The following is a 17,912-nucleotide window of genomic DNA, read 5'->3' on the forward strand; positions in this document are numbered from 1 at the left end:
TTTACATAGGGTGAACAAGGATATGTGATAGTTACCTGAATGAAATAAAGGGATAAACCTTAAGGATAGCTGTAAGAAGTCATTTTAAGCCTAAGAAACTGTAAAAGAAATAGATTTGAGTGGGAAGTTTGTCATATTCAAGGAAGAGCAGAATTTCTGATATAACTTAAGAGTGAAAGACAGAAATTGTTCAGGAATGATATGATAATAGTGGTTATGTTGTATAGAGGCCAGAGTAAAGACTGAGCTTTATTCAGAGTGAGATTTGAAGCTCGTGGGGGATTTCGAATATAAGAATGGTATAACATGACTTATGTTTTTGAAGAGATAACTCTGGCTACATACTCAGGGTGGGAAGCCAGGATAGGTGGACACGCAACTTAGAATTGGAGAGACCAGTCACGAGGGTATTTTAATTGTGTGTGTGAGCAAATGAAAAGCTGGAGGTACCAGCCCTCGAAGGAAGAGAAGCAGGGAGAGTGTGGTATGGAAGAGGAACTCAAATACAGGGCTGTAATTCCAGGTACTTAGTAGCCAATAGAGGTGTGACAAGGCAGGCAAATAGTCATATTAAGTTGGTTTTCACACCAGCACCAGTAGCCAGGATGCAATTTGCAGAGAGAGGAGTTCTTTATCATTTTTTGGCTCAGGGATCATACATTCTCTTACCAAAACAAAAAATATATTTTGTCCTGTTTCTTAATTTCCTATGATATTTGGAAGAGCTAATTAACCTTTTATTTGTGCTTCCTTATCATACTGTAATTAATTAAGATTAGCTTGAGTGCTATTTGGAAAATTAGTAAAGCCTAAATATAATAGCATTGATAATTATCATGACCATTAGTTGACTTCTTACTTTATGCCAAGCACTCTTTTATAGTCTTTGCCAAACTCATATTTTATTTGAAATGTACTGAACACATAACACAGCTTAGAAATGCTGAAAAATTTGATCATGTTTACATGACTAATAGGTTCAAATAATTTCAAACCCTGCATTCTTTTAGAGCATTTAAAATCATGCTACAGGTTTGAGGCACAAATCAATTCTCCCTCCCATATGAATTTTTTCCTAAAATATCAAAAAGAAGCAGTAATGATATGCTAAGTTGCTTCAGTCGTGTCCAGCTCTTTGCAACCCTATGGACGGTAGCCTGCCAGCTACCATGGGATTTTCCATAGCCAGCCCTCCGTCCATGGGATTTTCCAAGCAAGAATACTGGAGTAGGTTGCCATTTTCTTCTCCTATATATATGTGTGTGTGTGTGTGTGTGTGTGTGTGTGTGTTTGTGTGTGTATTATTGTTTAGTCGCTAAGTTGTGTCCAACTCTTAAGACCCCATGGACTGTAGCCCACCAGGCTCTTCTATCCATGGGATTTCCTAGCAAGAATACTGGAGTGGGTTGCTACTTCGTTCTTCAATAATGGCAATAAGAAGCATATTTTTAGAAACAAAATATTTCCCTTAAGTCAACATTCCCTGGTTGCTCAGTAGTAAAGAATCTGCCTGCAATGCAGGAGACTCAGGAGACATGACTTTGATTCCTGGGTCAGGAAGATCCCCTAGAGGAGGAAATGGCAACACACTCCAGTATTCTTGTCTGGACAATCCCATGGACAGAGGAGCGTGGCGGGCTCCAGTCCATGGGATCACAAAGAATCAGACACGACTGAGCACACATCCTCACAATCTGTTCTCTGCTCAAGCACACCTCATTACTTCTACCATGAGGAAAATATTTTGTTTGTTTTGCTTTACTGTCCCAGAGAAGCCACTGCTGAATTTCACACACCTAAATAGCATTTTCCTGCTCTCCAACGCTCCATTTAAACATTGTGGAATTCCCCGAATTCTCCGTCTTGTATCTGATATCCAGCACTGTCTCCACTTTTCTAAGCATCCTGACACTTTTTATTCAGATCTTTGACTACTCAATAATAGTCTTGTACTGAAGTATGGCTCTGGGGGATTAAATTCCCTTGGCAATTCTGGATGCCATCGTCGGCATATGGAAAGTGACTTGGGAAGTGTTAGACATTGCCCATGAGAGACGGGGCTGATTCAGAAGATGATATCAGAGATACTGGGTGTGAGCAGCAGTGGCAATTGGTACCTTTTGTTTAAAACTTTGGACAGATGCTGCTTAGTTGTAAAAGTGTGTATTAGATAATAATGACTTGATGCTACCTCTAGCTAGGAAAAAGAAAAAAGAGAGAGTGTTTGATCACTCTATTAACCAATGTAATACAACTTTGGTGTTCTTGTGAGCCATCAGTCCCATCAGTAAGTAGGGAAGCCGTCCAGTGGCTGGCTGTGTATCCAGCTCCTTGATTTTGTTCATCTACCTTCAGTCTGAAGCCGTAACCACCTGGCCTTCACACGAGTAACTTCAGTATAGAGCTCTGCTTCCAATCTCTTTAAGTGTGTTGCTCACATGGATTCTACCACCGTCACACTTTGGGGTCAGTTAGGTCTATTTTGAATTTCAGAGATATCACTTATTTCTGTGTGATGGAAAAGTTACTTAATCTTTTGAGTCTCATTTCATTTGCTTTCTCATAGTCAAAGCTTATATAATACCTATTCTACAAGTTTGTTGGGAACATAAAAAGAATTAATGTGTGTAAAATATATAGTATGGAAGCTGTAAAACAGTAGATGCTCAATAAACAGAATTGTTACGTTTTTACATGTAAGCTAAGCATATAATTAATTTGTAACTATGACAGAGAGATATGTTGTTTTTGTTACTAACTCAAAAAAGGACTTTTGACTTATAGATACGAATATATAGGTTTCATCAAAGTGTGAGTGGATATGTATAATCTCTTTCATGTACATGTTCACACTAATAAACACATTCTTCTTTAAATATTTTCTTTATTAAAGGCAGCTTTGGGTTTGAAACAACAAAGACTTTGCTGATATTAAAAATAACCATTTAAAGGTGGTATTTATTCATAAAAGGTAAGTGATTTCTCCATACGTGGGGATACAGGTGTTTCAAAGAATTATGAAAGTCAAAACTCTAAAGAATTATTAGCAAGAACACTTTAAGCAAAGTATCATTAGAGTTGTCTAATTCATTCTCCAAGTGCCCAGGAAGATAACTAAATGATATTAGGAAAACCAAACTATTCCTTGTATATTCAACCTTTTTGAAAAATGTCAGTAACAAATGATGCAACATAAAATAAAATTGGGGCTGCTGTTCCTGCCAGCTTTAAATTCTAATGCTCATTTGGCTGACCCACCTAAAGAATCCATTGGTTTCTTTGTTTGTTTGACAGGTACTATCTCAGGTCAGTCTCCTTCTGAGGGTTTGCTTCATTATCCTGACCTTGACCTCCATTGGATTTCTTTTGGATCAAAGGTAAAAAGTGAAATTCTTTCATCTTATGTAACTTTGTAATGTAATTTAAAAAATATCTGTGAAATTTTGAAATTCAGCAGACATTGTTATTAAAAGAGTAAAGCTGAAGCTGCAATTTCACACTTTCATTTTAAATGCAACAGAGTAGTGGTTTGTCTGATTTTATATCAAGGGATCATTTTAAATCTAAGCCTTTTAGATGAAATTTAGGTTTTTCAAATATATTAAGAAAACCCATAAAATAAAATGAGTAATTTGGCAAAACATAGAGTATAACTCTAAGTACTTAATAAAATATAAAAATGATTTGAGTATTTTCCTTTGCTATTGAATAGTTCACAATATATGCCTAAATGTATGTACAGTTGTTTCTCAGTATCCACTGGAGATTGGGTCCAGAACCTAGCCCCTCATACCAAAATTTGCAGATGCTCAAGTCCCTTACATAAAATGATGTATATATATATATATGCACAGAACCTATGCACAGGCTCCCATAAGTTTAAATCCTCTCTAGATCACGTATAATACCTAACACAATGTATACTGTATTATAAATGCAATATAAATGCTACATAAGTAGTTGCTGGCAGTGGCAAATCCAAGTTTTGTGTTTTGAAATTTTCTGAAATTTTAAAAAATATTTTTTCATCTTAGATTCATTGAATCTGAGATGCAAAACCCACGTTTATGGAGGGCCACCAGTGTACTGAAAGTTTTATGTTCTTTACCATCATACAATACAGTATAAAAAATGTTTTTATTTTTATCATTTATTTTGTTTGGCTTTTCATCCCTACTTTTCTATACTAGAGATAAAATACATACTGAGCCACAAAAAAGAAAAATAGAAAAATTGAGTCAGAAGGCAATCTGAAATAACCCAGATCCAAAGCATCAGGATCATATTTTAAGGATCACAATTCTACTGTTTGTATATACTTACTAAAATGATCAATCAGCCAATAGCAACAGTATATTGTTCTTTAATGAAGACTTTTTTATTTTCATGGATACAAATAAGCTGAATAGCAGGCTATTGATTTTACTGCAATATATCCTAAGGTATAGTAAGTTATGGTATATGTTTATATAAATGTCTCCACTGCCTTTGGCCTTATTTAGGAACTCATACTGGATATAGGTATGTCATTGTGGAAAGGAAGTGAAATGTTGAAAATTTTCCTTTGAAACTGAGAACTAGTTAGGTATGTTTGTTATTTAATGCTGGGCTGGAAACTGTCAGTGGAGAAATGAAAGAGAAAGAAAGAAAAGGCATAAAGATTTGAAAGGAATTAATAAAATAATTAGAAAATTAATTTATATTAATCTAGAAACCTGAGTAGTGAATTAATTAGAAAATCCAAGGAATCTATAGGGAATTTATTCAAATTAATGGATGAAATTAGGAAAAGTTTTAAATAAATTATCAACTATATTTTTGTATACTAGAAAATATAAAAACTTTATGCAAAAGATCAAATATATTAAATACCAAGAAAAAAAATCCAAAAAAAGGAGTAGTATATCTCTAAACCATACATAAAACTACTGAATATTATGAAAAATAAAGAATTAAAAAATGGAGAGATACTATATTCATGGATTGGAGTACTCAATTTTGTGAAGATTACAATCACAGCAGTTGGTTTACATACTCAGTGCAATATGAATTAAAATTATAAAAAGTTTCTTCTCTGTGGAATTTGACAGATTCTTTCTAAAATATATATATATATGGAAATGCAAAGGCCTAATAATAGCCAACACAGTCTTGAGTTTTTTTTAATGGCAGGAGCTGAGCTACTGGCTATCAAGATATATTATAAATCTGTAGTAATTAAACATGTTTTATTGGCATAAAGATTAGAACAGAGAATCTAGAAACAGATCTATGCATATATAAAGACTTGATTTCTGACAAAGTCATCCCCGCAGAGAGCTATGGGAAAAGGAAAAGGCTGTCTTTTCAATACATGGTTTTAGAAAAATTGGATCTCCACATAGGAATAAGAAAAATAAACTTGACAAATAATTCACTCCATAAAAATTAATTCTGGTTTCAGGGATTGTAGACTTTAAAGTGAGAGGAAAGTCAGTACAGATTCCAGCAGATAGCATAGTAATATATGTCTATAACCTTGAAGTAGGTAACAATATTGAATGGTCCACAACAATCCATAATATAGATAAAACTGGTGAATTAGGTTATAGTAATATTATGAAAGTCAGTTCTTCAAAAATAAAATCTTAATAAGACAGTAGAAAAAATAAAATTTTGAGGTAGGAAAAGCTATTTGCAATTTTTTATAAACTTCAAAGATCTTATGTCAAAAATGTCTAACATTAAAAGAATTGACAATACAAGCTGTGAAATGCTTACACTCTGAAGAAGGTGGTTTATATTGGGATACCTAATTTGAAGAATGTTTTGAGTATTTCATTAAATTTGGCTGTTCAATCCCAGATGTATACTAACAATACACCCAAAGGCATATAAAAGAATGTTCAGAAAGCATTGTTCTTAATAAACAAATGTGGCCAACAATCTAAATGTCCTTCCCAAGGTGAATGGATGCGTGAGTATTGGTCTATTCACACAACAGAATACTATGCACAGGTGAAGAATGAGCTGCTGCTATATGCAGAAATGTAGATGCATCTCACTAACAACACTGAAAGATATTAGATACAAAAAAGTGCACGTGATATAATCCCATTTACAAAAAATAGAAAAAAAGATAAAAGTAGAAAATAGTTTTTAGGAATTTATGCTAAATCAATAAAAATGTAAATAAAAAGGTAGGAGATGGTATGAGTACCATAAATGATAAACAACAAGTAGTGATTCTTTCTGCAACAGAGGGAGGGTGGGACACTGAAGAGGTGAGATGTGCCTAGGGGTGCTAATGTTGAGTGGTGTTATATGGCTGTTTATTTGTTGAAAGTCATTGAGCTGTATATTACTGTTTTGTGTGTTTCTTCCTATGTATGTTCTAATTCACAATATAAAAGGCCATGGAACACAAATAATAAAAATAGTTTTAAAATAGAAATTAAAAAAAATAATAAAATAAAATAGAAATTTTATTTTCTGTTTTATCATTGAAAATTACCCAAATATCAATTTAAAAAGTTTACAGTGATGATACAAAATTACTTTACAAAGGGAAAAATTTCTTAACTTTTTGCACATACACAAAAATCATACTACTATATTCTAAATTAACCAAATAAAATATAACTATATTATAATGATATTAGTTCAATAATATTTTGTTAGAAAATGTACATCATAAAAATACCATTTGTCCTTTATGAAAATATTTAATTATACAGTGAGTGTTGGTTGAATTCATTGTGAAGTTTATTTGAATCTGATAAAGCAGCTGTTCACTACTGCTATTACAAGGCAATTTACAAATGCCTATATGTGACCTTCAGCTATGTTTTAAATACACGTACATGCTTTATATATGTCAGAATTTGAGTTTCAAGAATTCTGTATTATAAAGAAAACATTCATCACAAAATTATTGACCAAAATCTATATTCATGCTACCTATAATATCAGATTTAGCAACATATTATCATGTTCCCAATATTTCACTATTCAAGCATTCATTATTTTAGAGTAGTTAACTATATCAGCCCTCCTAAGAAGTCATTTATTAAATGAATGAAGTATTAAGATGTTGGGTGAGTGAGGGGAGTCTAGTCTCTAAACCCTAGAAATTTAGTTGTCTAATATTTTATTTATTAATTGAAAATGTTTCACCCCAATTCATCAATGCTCAAACTAAGTGATACATTGATCAATAATAGATTTTCTTTAAAAAGATGCATTTTGTGTCTTAGTTTAATGCCTGTTTACAAACAGCTTCAGAGGTACATACTCCTCAAATATATTAAAATACTAGGTGTTTCTTGAAAATGAAAACAAGTTATTAATTATTAAAATAAGCCAGAAAGATAAAGACCATTACAGTATACTAAAGCATATATATGGAATTTAGAAAGAGGGTACGATAACCCTATATGCAAAACAGAAAAAGAGACACAGATGTATAGAACAGACTTTTGGACTCTGTGGGAGAAGGAGAGGGTGGGATGTTTCAAGAGAACAGCATCGAAACATGTATATTATCTAGGGTGAAACAGATCACCAGCCCAGGTTGGATGCATGAGACAAGTGCTCGGGGCTGGTGCACTGGGAAGACCCAGAGGGATCGGGTGGAGAGGGAGGTGGGAGGGGGGATCAGGATGGGGAATACATGTAAATCCATGTCTGATTCATGTCAATGCATGACAAAAACCACTACAATATTGTAAAGTAATTAGCCTCCAACTAATAAAAAAAATCAGTGGATCATTAATAATTCATAATTAATTATGAAAATAAATGCATTAATAAACCAATCCACTTTATTATATAGCAGATACTAAAGAGCATTCAAAGGTAATGCATGTAAATGACATTCTATTTCAGACCGAAGGCAGCTGTTCTGGAAACTCTCCGTTGCTTGGTGTTCCTAGGGCTTTGCAGAGCAGGTCACCTGAAGCCTTGCTTCTCTTCTTTGTCATTTGCTCTTGAGGTAAGATGTTTGCTTTAGATAGCTACAGCAGGATTAAAAATTGGTTGCATATTTAGCTCATCCATTCAGCAATGTTTTTGTCTATTTATTCTGTGACCAGTACATGTGGGAGATTTTTACCCATTCACGTACAGTACTTATTTGTTGTGTTCCCTTGATCTAGTTTATGTTGTCGAGTCTCAATTTTTGTTCTCTAAATTTGGATTGATATCATTAGCCTTCATAAAACAGTTGGACAAATTGTATCGCATGAAGTTTACAAAGAAATTAGGCTATATAATTTTTCCTCAACAAGTAGTAAAAGTGATTTTTACAAAAAAGTTCTTGGCAGAGATTGTGCCATTTGAGACTTTTCTTTTTTAGGCTCTTAAGTGAAAATTGTGATTAAGATATTTTGTCCAAAAAAAAAGAGACATTTTGTCAAGTACCTGCAAGTTAATAATTCTTTAGAAATAAAATCATTAATGTCATTGAGATCTTTCTACAACTGAAAATATGTTTAATTTGACCTTGTGTTGTTAGGATTAAAACTTATCTTCTAAGAACTACATAGAAACTTTGAATACATATTTATGACTTAGATGTCTGTTTAAAGTGTTATTTTTATCACTAATGCTTTAATGGACAAGGTTTTAGTCTTTTAAATTTAGGGTCATATCATTTAACTTTGGTACTAAGAAACCTGCCAGCATCCCTGGAATGTGTGTTGTGTAACCTTATTTAAGCATGAAACATAAATGCTAACATTTTCTCCAATGTTAATGGAAAAATTGAGGTAGACACCTTCATAGCCGAGTAACAGTTATAAGTTGGGACCCACTGTTCAGAAGAGAAATCAGAGATATCTGTCAAATTGCAAATACTCTTACCCTTTCTTCCAACACTTCTCTCCTAGGAATTTATGCTACACAAATGATATACTCATACGTGTGTGAATTAATGTATATAGAATATTAACCATTTGTAATGGAATGCTGAAAACAGTCATTAACAATCGTTAATGTCCTGTTAAGCCATTAATAGGAAACTGCTTAAAAATTATGGTTAACATAATGAAGAAGAATATGCATTTAGCAGTGGAAACAGGGAAGTCTTTAATACCAGTATGAAGCATTTATTAAAAATACATATATATTTGGGGTTGCTCCATCATATGTGTGGCATTCCCTAGTGGCTCAGCAGTAAAAAATCTGTCTGCAGTGCAAGAGATGTGGGTTTGATCCCTGGGTCAGGAAGATCCAAGAAAGTGGCAACCCACTCCAGTATTCTTGCCTGGGAAATCCCAAGGACAAAGGAGCCTGGAAGGCTATAGTCCATGGGGTCACAAAGAGTTGGACAGGACTTAGCAACTAAACAATAACAGCAGGTGTGTGTGTGTGTAAATATATATATAAAATGGGGAGAGAGAGAAGAAAGAAGGAGAGAATAAAACATGATACAGGAGAGTATGTGTGAAGTATGTGAAGTGTGCTACCATACAAAGCACATTGTATAAAAATGAGGAAGGGGAGTAATATGCATATAAGTATTTTTGTATGTTTGTAAATATTTCCAGAAATATAATCAAGATTCTAATACATGGTTGCCTGTGGGAAAGTGAACTGTGTGGCTCAAAGAAAGGACTAGAGGAAAGATTATTCATTAAGTTAATATTTTTGGTACCTTAAACTTTCTGAACCATGTAAATATAGTTCTGTTTCTAAAAATATCTGAATTAAAAATGATGAGGCATTAAATCTTAGAATCGGTATATTGGATATCATCTAGTCTATGTATTTAAGTAGGTATTAAATAAAGTTTATACATCTACATATATTTTGTTTCTTGAGGTTACAACCCAAAATTGAAATGAAAAAGCATAAACTGTACATGTTTAATGAAATTTAGAAATATAAATGCCAAAAAACCTTACAATCTAAAATCATAGCATTTTCACATTCTCTAGAAGGGAAGATAATTCTAATTGTAGGGAGGAAACAGAGTAATTCCGCTTAATAAACCTACTCTTGGGTATATTGTGATAGTTTATCTTAAATGCTCCAAAACAATGAGAGAATGTAGGTTCTCGAGTTATCCATGTTGTAATGTGAAAATATATGATTACAAGACACAGGTTTTTGATGGTGGGATGGTGAAGGGCAGTGTAGTGGATCCAACTTTTGAGTGGGATGGAATCTAGGGTTGAAATGCTATCTCTTTACTTAAGTTAGTCAGTAGGTGAAAGTGAATGTTAAGACTTGAGCCACATTGTCTAAATTTCATTCCTGGCTCAGGTACTTACACACATTGTTTAAATTTCATTCCTGGCTCAGGTACTTACTGGCTGTGTGTCCTCGGGCAGTTATTTGGTCACTTAAAGATTCTTAGCCTTAACTTCCTCATCTGTAAAGGGAGAAACTGATAATCTCTATCAAATAGGGTTTTGAGAATTAAACGTGACAATCTATGTAAGAGATTTAGTACAGTGCTTAATACATAGTACGTGCTTAAAAAATGTTCAGCTCAGTTCAGTTCAGTCACTCAATCGTGTCTGACTCTGTGATCCCATGGACTGCAGCATGCCAGCCTTCCCTGTCAGTCACCAACTCCCGGAGCTTACTCAAATTCATGTCCATTGTGTCAGTGATGCCATCCAACCATCTCATCCTCTGTAGTCCCCTTCTCCTCCTGCCCTCAATCTTTCCCAGCATCAGGGTCTTTTCCAATGAGTCAGTTCTTCGCATCAGGTGGCCAGAATTGGAGTTTCAGCTTTATCATCAGTCCTTCCAATGAATATTCAGGACTGATTTCCTTTAGGATGGACTGGTTGGATCTCCTTGCAGTCCAAGGGACTCTCAAGAGTCTTCTCCAACACCACAGTTCAAAATCATCAATTCTTCAGCACTCAGCTTTCTTTATAGTCCAACTCTCACATCCATATATGGCTACTGGAAAAACCATAGCTTTGACTAGATGGACCTTTGCTGGCAAAGTAACATCTCTGCTTTTTAACATGCTAATGTTAGGTGCTATTATTATTATTTTATATGAACTTAAGCATCCCTTGAAATAATTCTTTTTGGCGTGTCACAAGATCCAAAATCAAATTTGGGAACAACTGACATAGGGGTTGGGAAGGAACAACAATGTTGACTGTAAAGTTATGGTTGTGAATCCTTAGCTTGATACTCAGTTTGTTGGACATTGGATTTTGTGCCTCAGATCATTTACCTGTAAGATAGGTTTAGTGAGAACTAATGTGCATGGAACTTATACTATGTTCTAAACGGCATATTTGCATTATTTCATTTAGTCCTCATATCAAACTCATGATGTGGTAACTACTATTTGTTTTTATAATGGCAGATGGAGTAACAGGTTGACTCACTGTTTAAATTCACCTAGATAGTATGCAAACAAGTCAGGATACAATGCAGGCAGTCTGACACCACAGCTCTTGATCACTGAGCAATGCTTTCTTCTGTGTATTGATAGCAGTACTCAGCTACCTGAAGGGGTTTAGATGAAATTTCAGATGCAATGTAGCAAAAGTACCTTGAAAACTGTAGAGAGCTAAAAGGTCTTATTGATATAACTGCAAAGTGTTTTGAAAAGACTCAGAGTGTGAAAAAGTTGCCTCTGAATTATCTTTGGTTTATGATTCAAGGAAGGGAGCACCATGGCAAAATATTTCCAGAAAGGCACACACCTGGCCACTTCTTCAAGAGCAGGTATTGTCTGTGATTTGCCACTAAAACATGTCCTTAAAGTGGTATAATAATGATATCTACACCATGTGGCTTGGTGGAAAAATTGAGTGACACAAAGAACATAGGAAGCACTTGATACATTTTAGTTACCATTTTTCATATTACTATTATTATTGTTATAAAAAGTATTTGCACTACTGGTATCATCATTAAAATATACATTTAATCACTGAATTTCCAAGATTAAACCTGAATAAGTCTTCTTTGACTAGAGGTCAATAACTAGATGGTAAAGACTAGACAAGTATTTTATTATCAATATTTTTTACCTGGGGAGCCTTTTTAAAGTTCAAAAAATTAAAAATTAAAAGCAGTTAGCCATTCTCATTTCTTAACTGTGAATTTCAAATTTGCGTTTTCCTCACACTTTTATATCTTACAAATTTATGTAAATCTTTGCCATCTATCAGAGTTTTACTAAACCAGTTCTTTGCACCTACAAGCTGTACAAAAACCTAATGAATGGCCTCAGTGTCTCCATTCAGTATAAATTAGGAATGAGTGACAGGAGTAATTATCCTACAAGGACAGAATGTTCTCATCAATTTTCCTTAAATCTATCACTAGAATAACTGACACTGAAGTAATTAATCCTCTCTTTCTTTGATAAATCAATGTCGTATATGTTGGCAACATCAGTTAGTAGCCCTGTGACTTCTGTATTTGTCTCAACGACTTGTGGCAGGTTGTTATATTGCTTTATTATGTAAGCCAAATTTCATAGGTGTGCATGACAGCAGCTCTATACTAAACAGCCATACTGCCGTACACACTTGCAGCTGAAAACTCCTATACTAAAGCATACACAGACTGGAAAATTGACCTTAAATTATTTTTCACTTAGATTGCAAAAGAGCTCCTAGGTAATTACAAATCAGAAATACAAAGTAAAATTTGAATCTGATCCTGTGACTTCCTATGGAAGTTTTTGTCCTCTTTAGCTTGGATCCAGAGAACATCAAGTAGGGGTGCGGTTCTCTCGGTATTTATAAAAATTTACTGCTATACCAGTGCACAGTTGTCTATCTAGTTTGTGCAATGAGGAGTCGGTACCCTTGACCATTTCTCTTTTTAATAGATCAATCGGTATCTTGACTGACTCACCTAATTTTTTCTTCAAAACTTGCTGTTTTGTGGGTAAGAAATTTGACAGGAAAGCAATCCCTTCATTCTTTTCTTCACTCATTTCTCACTCACATAAGCACTCACATTTTTCTTTTCTGTTGACTCAGGTATAATTTGTTCTACAATCACCTGTGAATTTGTGATAAATTTTATCAGTAGGCTTAAAGGTGTTTAACCTTATAGACACTTAAAGAGAAGATAGCAAGGTGAAAGATGAGTAGATATTTTGATAAGTATATAGGTATATAAGATAATGAGAAATACTTGTTTACATATATTTTAATACTACATATATTTTGTTTCATGTAACTTTTTATTTAATTGAGGAGATAGTTAAAATACTGGGAAAAAAAAACATTGACTTTGAAGTCACAGAAATCTAAGTGCCATCTCCAGCTCTGCCAATTGGTTTTATGACCTTGAGTGATTATCTAAAATAACCACACCTTATTTCCCTCCATGAAAAAGGAGGATAAAAAACATATGAAAGTTGGTTTTTATATTCAAAGGAGTAAAAAGATAGTCTGTAAAACCTACCATAATATCTGGCATGTAAGTAATAATTGTATCAACTTATCTATATCATTTACACATACAAACTACATACACACATTTAAAATAATATTTTGAGGACTAGGTCATTAAAAGCAATGAAAACATGAACCTGAGAATATCTGCTTATTAGTTGATTCCAAAAGAACATGCAGTGTGTATAAATTTAGACCTCAAAAATTTTCTAAATCTGATTTACCTTTTTTGTTGAAATCATTAAGATGGCAGCGTATCACTTTAGAAATGTCAGTGGCTCAGTCATGTCCGACTCTTTGCAACCCCATGGACTGTAGCCTTGTTCATGGAATTCTCCAGGCAAGAATACTGGAATGGGTAGCCATTCTCTTCTCCAGAGGATCTTTATGACCCAGGGATAGAACCTGGAGCAGATTCTTTACCGTCTGAGCCGCCAGGGAAGCCCCATCATTTTTAAATGGTAAACAAACTTGTATCTGCTGAAGATGCACACAAGAGGTGGGTAGGATTTGAACAAGCAGAGGGGAAGGTGGAAGCACTTGACTGAAGGGAGATTACAGCGGAAGGTCTGGACGTGGGGGTGACCATGTGCAGTCTGAGTGGTGAGATGATCCTAGTGACAAAAGCCCAGACAAATAAATCCTTGCAGAAGACAGAACCAGCTTGCCTAATGCTCTAAGTGACAAAAAGAAACGTTTATTCAATACTCACTGATTGCCTGGGCTGGCAAAAGCAGAGAAAAAGCCTTGTCTTTATGGAGCTTGATTTTAATAAGTGTAGTGTTAATTTTAGATTTCTGGAAAAACTTACCACAAGCTTAATCATTTAATACTAAACACATTCACTAACAGTTTCCATAGATTGGGAGGTCAGGCTCTGTTTAAACTTCATACTCATCTCTCTGCTTTGGGTCTCAGAAGGCTGCATAGCAGGTGTCAGCTAGATTGTGTTTTCATCTTGAGGTTTAACTATGGAAAAATACACTTCCAGCTCTCTCAGATTGTTGACAGAATTCACTGGTTTGCACTCATATGACTTAGGGCCTCACTTTCTGGGGCTTTTGACCGGAGGCTGCCCTGAGGTCCCTGAGGCCAGCTGTTGGTCCTGGCCGGTGGGCTTACCTCCACATGACAGCCTACTTCATCAGACTCCAAGGAGAAACTCTCCCTTCAGGGAAGACTCAGACCTTCTTTTAAAGGCTTTCACCTGTTACAGCCAGGCTCGTCCAGGATCAGTTAAGTTCAGTAGCTCAGTTATGTCCGCCTCTTTGCGACCCCATGGATGCAGCACGCCAGGCTTCCTTGTCCATCACCAACTCCCGGAGCTTACTCAAACTCATGTCCATTGCATAGGTGATGCTATCCAACCATCTCATCCTCCGTTGTAACCTTCTCCTCCTGCCTTCAGTCTTTCCCGGCATCAGGATCTTTTCCAATGAGTCGGTTGTTCGCATCAGGTGGCCAAAGGATTGGAGTTTCAGCTTCAGCATCAGTCCTTCCAATGAATATGCAGGACTGATTTCCTTTAGGATGGACTGGTTGGATCTCCTTGCAGTCCAAGAGACTTTTGAGAATCTTCTCCAGAAACACAGTTCAAAAACATCAATTTTTCGGCGCTCAGCTTGCTTTATAATCCAACTTTCATATCTATACGTGACCACTGGAAAAACCATAGCTTTGACTAGATGGATCTTTGTTGGTAAAGTAATGTCTCTGCTTTTTAATATGCTGTCTAGGTTGGTCATAGCTTTTCTTTTAAGGAGCAAGTGTCTTTTAATTTTATGGCTGTGGTCACCATCTGCAGTGATTTTGGAGCCCCAAAAAATATTTCCACTACTTCCCTTCTTGCTCGCTGAATTCCAGGCATGTGCAGTGCTCTAGAAATGTACTCACTCTACCCCATCTTGAAACTTTGCTCTTGATTTTGCCTTTACCTGTTCTTTCCCAGGAATCCACCTCCCCTTTCCCCTCATATTAGTTCTGAACTGAAACACCACCAGCCTTCCTTGGGCGCCATTTTTGTTGTTATTTTCTAATTTTGCCTCCTCTGCTCCTGATTTGTTTTTCACTTTAATATTTATCATTATCTAACATATATATATATATATGTATGTTTTATAAATATATGCATTTATAAAATTCAGCAAGCAAGAAGGAAAGTAGTAGAAATATATCTATTTAAGTATATAAATATGTATAATATTAACACACACACACATATACAAATATATATATGTTTGTCTGAGTTATTGTCTGTACCTTCTCTGTGACACATAGAACCTTGCGTGGCCCCATGATTCTCCCCACTGCTGTTTATGACCTGTCAACCTGTATACTCCCTTCCCCTAGGATGTGGGTGAGACTTGTGCATGCTTCTGGCCAATAGAATATGGTCAAGACTCTTTAACACCTATTTATTGATTCAGTAACTACTGAGTGGACACTGACATTCCCTGCTTGATAGCCGTTACTCACCAAAATGGAGGAGAGCAAGTTGCTGGAATTTTCACCTGACGCAGAATTCTGAATTTTGAGTGACTTCAAATGACAAGTCATGGGTAGTCAGAAGTCCCTTGTTATCCAAATGGCTGATTAAAATACATACATCAGAAAGTGAAGAGAGGCTTAGCAGTTCTTAGTATCACATTTCATCAGTCTTCCTTTCTTTTTTTTAAAGTAGCATTCAACCTTCTTTGGTGTTTAAGTTATCTATTTCTATATATAAAAAAGAACCCAAAACTTAATGGCTTAAAATAGTGAAGATTTATTATTTCTCACAGCTCTGTGGTATTTCCACTGCTGCTTTAATGTAGACTTATATCAGATTAAGTCAGCTTAGGGGTCAGCTGTGCTGGGCATACACAGGGTCACATGAGCGGCCTCCATTTTGGCTGTTAGTGGGAACACCTTTATTTTCACTCCATGAGACCTCTCACTCAGACAAGGTTTTTAACGTGGCAGTTTCAGGACCGTGACAATGGAATCTGCCACACTTCTTGGAGCCCAGGAAATGGAATCTGCCACACTTCTTGGAGCCCAGGATCTGAAACTCATAAAGTGTCATTCCTGCCATATTCCATGGGTCAAAGAACATCACCAGGCCAGTCACTGTTCAAGGAGTGGAAAAATAGACTCCATCTCTTGATTAGAAGAATAGTCAATTATAAAAGAGTATGCATGGATTTATGGCCATTGTCCAGTCTACCACACATGGATTTTATATTATATAGGTTTATCTCTCAATGATGATTACTATATCACAGGACATAGACATGTTTGTATGAAGACATCTTAGTTGGTTTTATTCAACTATACACCTGGCCTCATAATGAATGTACAGAATAGACTGCACCCAAATTTTAATCATGAAATACATGCTAGTCTACCATAAACTTACTTATGGATTTAAGGGGGAAAATAACACACATGCATACACACACACACTGACTTATGAACATTCATAGTATACCATTTTGACTAATCTATTTTAATATTATTCAAGCCTCAAATATTTTACCAACTATACAGAGTTTGCATGTATGAATTATAGCTCTATGTTTTAAATAATACTTTCTTCATATCAGCTCATAACTTTTTCCATTATATACTATTTATTATACACTAAATCATATAAAGTAGCTTTTAAAACAATAAAATTAAAGCCACCCACCTTAAAACTAAATGTTACAATACCAGTGAGGTGTCATTAACACTGCGACCTGCTACCTGGGTGATCCTGCTCTATTTCACACTCCCACACATACTGCCATTTTTCTCTACTGTGTGTTTGCATTGCCATGCATTTTTTCTAAACAAACTCCAATTTTTTCATATATTCTTGAATTTATCACTAAACAATATTTATTTAAAAACTTTTTGAGTATAGTACAATGATACCATATTATACATAGTTTCCTGCAAGTTCCTTTAATTTACTGAATATCTTCTTTGTAAAATGTATCCTTTTAGTTGCATGTGGTTGTAGATTATATACATTTTATATGACTATATCCAGTATCCATTCTCCAGTGATTGCTTCCAGCTTTTACAATGCTCCAGTGAAAATCCATGCACACATCTAGTGAACATGAAATATATATAGTTTCTCTAGGGTTATACAGCTGGATATGGAATTGCTGGATTATAGGAAATATAGCCTGATTTCATTCTTAAGAGAATGCAAATTTGTTTTCTAAAGTGATTTTAAAATTTACCACTGAGAGAGTATATATTCCCTCTCCAAAATTAAAATTGTCAGATATCTTAACTTTTGTTCATTTTGGAGATTAAATGATTTCTCAGTATATTCCTAATTACTATTCTTTTGCTTATTACTGAGGATGGCCATTATTCCATCTTTATTGGTTATTTATATTTTCTTTTCCAGTGATATGCACTTGTATGTCATTACCCATTTCCCTATTCAGTTGTTATTTAGTTCTTCTGCTTTTAAGAACTTCTATGTAGGATACCACTCCTTCATCACATTTGTTAAAAAGCTTTCCCTAGCTTGTAGTTTGTCTCTCTGCCCCTGTATTG

At 35.0% G+C, this 17,912-nt stretch overlaps 1 protein-coding gene and 1 long non-coding RNA gene across 15 annotated transcripts in view; one reads left to right on the forward strand and one right to left on the reverse strand.

Annotated features, from left to right (window-relative positions):
* Positions 1–17,912, forward strand: part of AGMO (alkylglycerol monooxygenase) — a 365,218-nt gene that overhangs the window by 196,218 nt on the left and 151,088 nt on the right. For 12 of the 14 annotated variants that reach the window (XR_011488770.1, XM_070470703.1, XM_070470690.1 and 9 more), the window contains exons 11-12: positions 3,295–3,377; positions 7,867–7,972. Coding sequence is in view for 13 of the 14 variants with exons in the window: in XM_070470703.1 (XP_070326804.1) it covers positions 3,295–3,377; positions 7,867–7,972 (189 nt within the window). In the remaining variant the exon portion in view is untranslated. Of the gene's footprint in view, positions 1–3,294; positions 3,378–7,866; positions 7,973–9,172; positions 9,341–17,912 lie in introns of those variants that run through there. The other 2 variants (XM_070470728.1, XM_070470683.1) reach the window with 1 other exon arrangement.
* On the reverse strand, positions 11,330–13,746 carry LOC139036056 (uncharacterized). Its single transcript, XR_011488772.1, has 3 exons — positions 13,598–13,746; positions 12,826–12,975; positions 11,330–11,460 (listed from the first exon to the last, which is right to left on the reverse strand). It is a non-coding gene; the product is annotated as an uncharacterized lncRNA (long non-coding RNA).

This window comes from Odocoileus virginianus, chromosome 1 (genome assembly GCF_023699985.2).
Source record: "Odocoileus virginianus isolate 20LAN1187 ecotype Illinois chromosome 1, Ovbor_1.2, whole genome shotgun sequence".
NCBI lineage: Eukaryota > Metazoa > Chordata > Mammalia > Artiodactyla > Cervidae > Odocoileus > Odocoileus virginianus.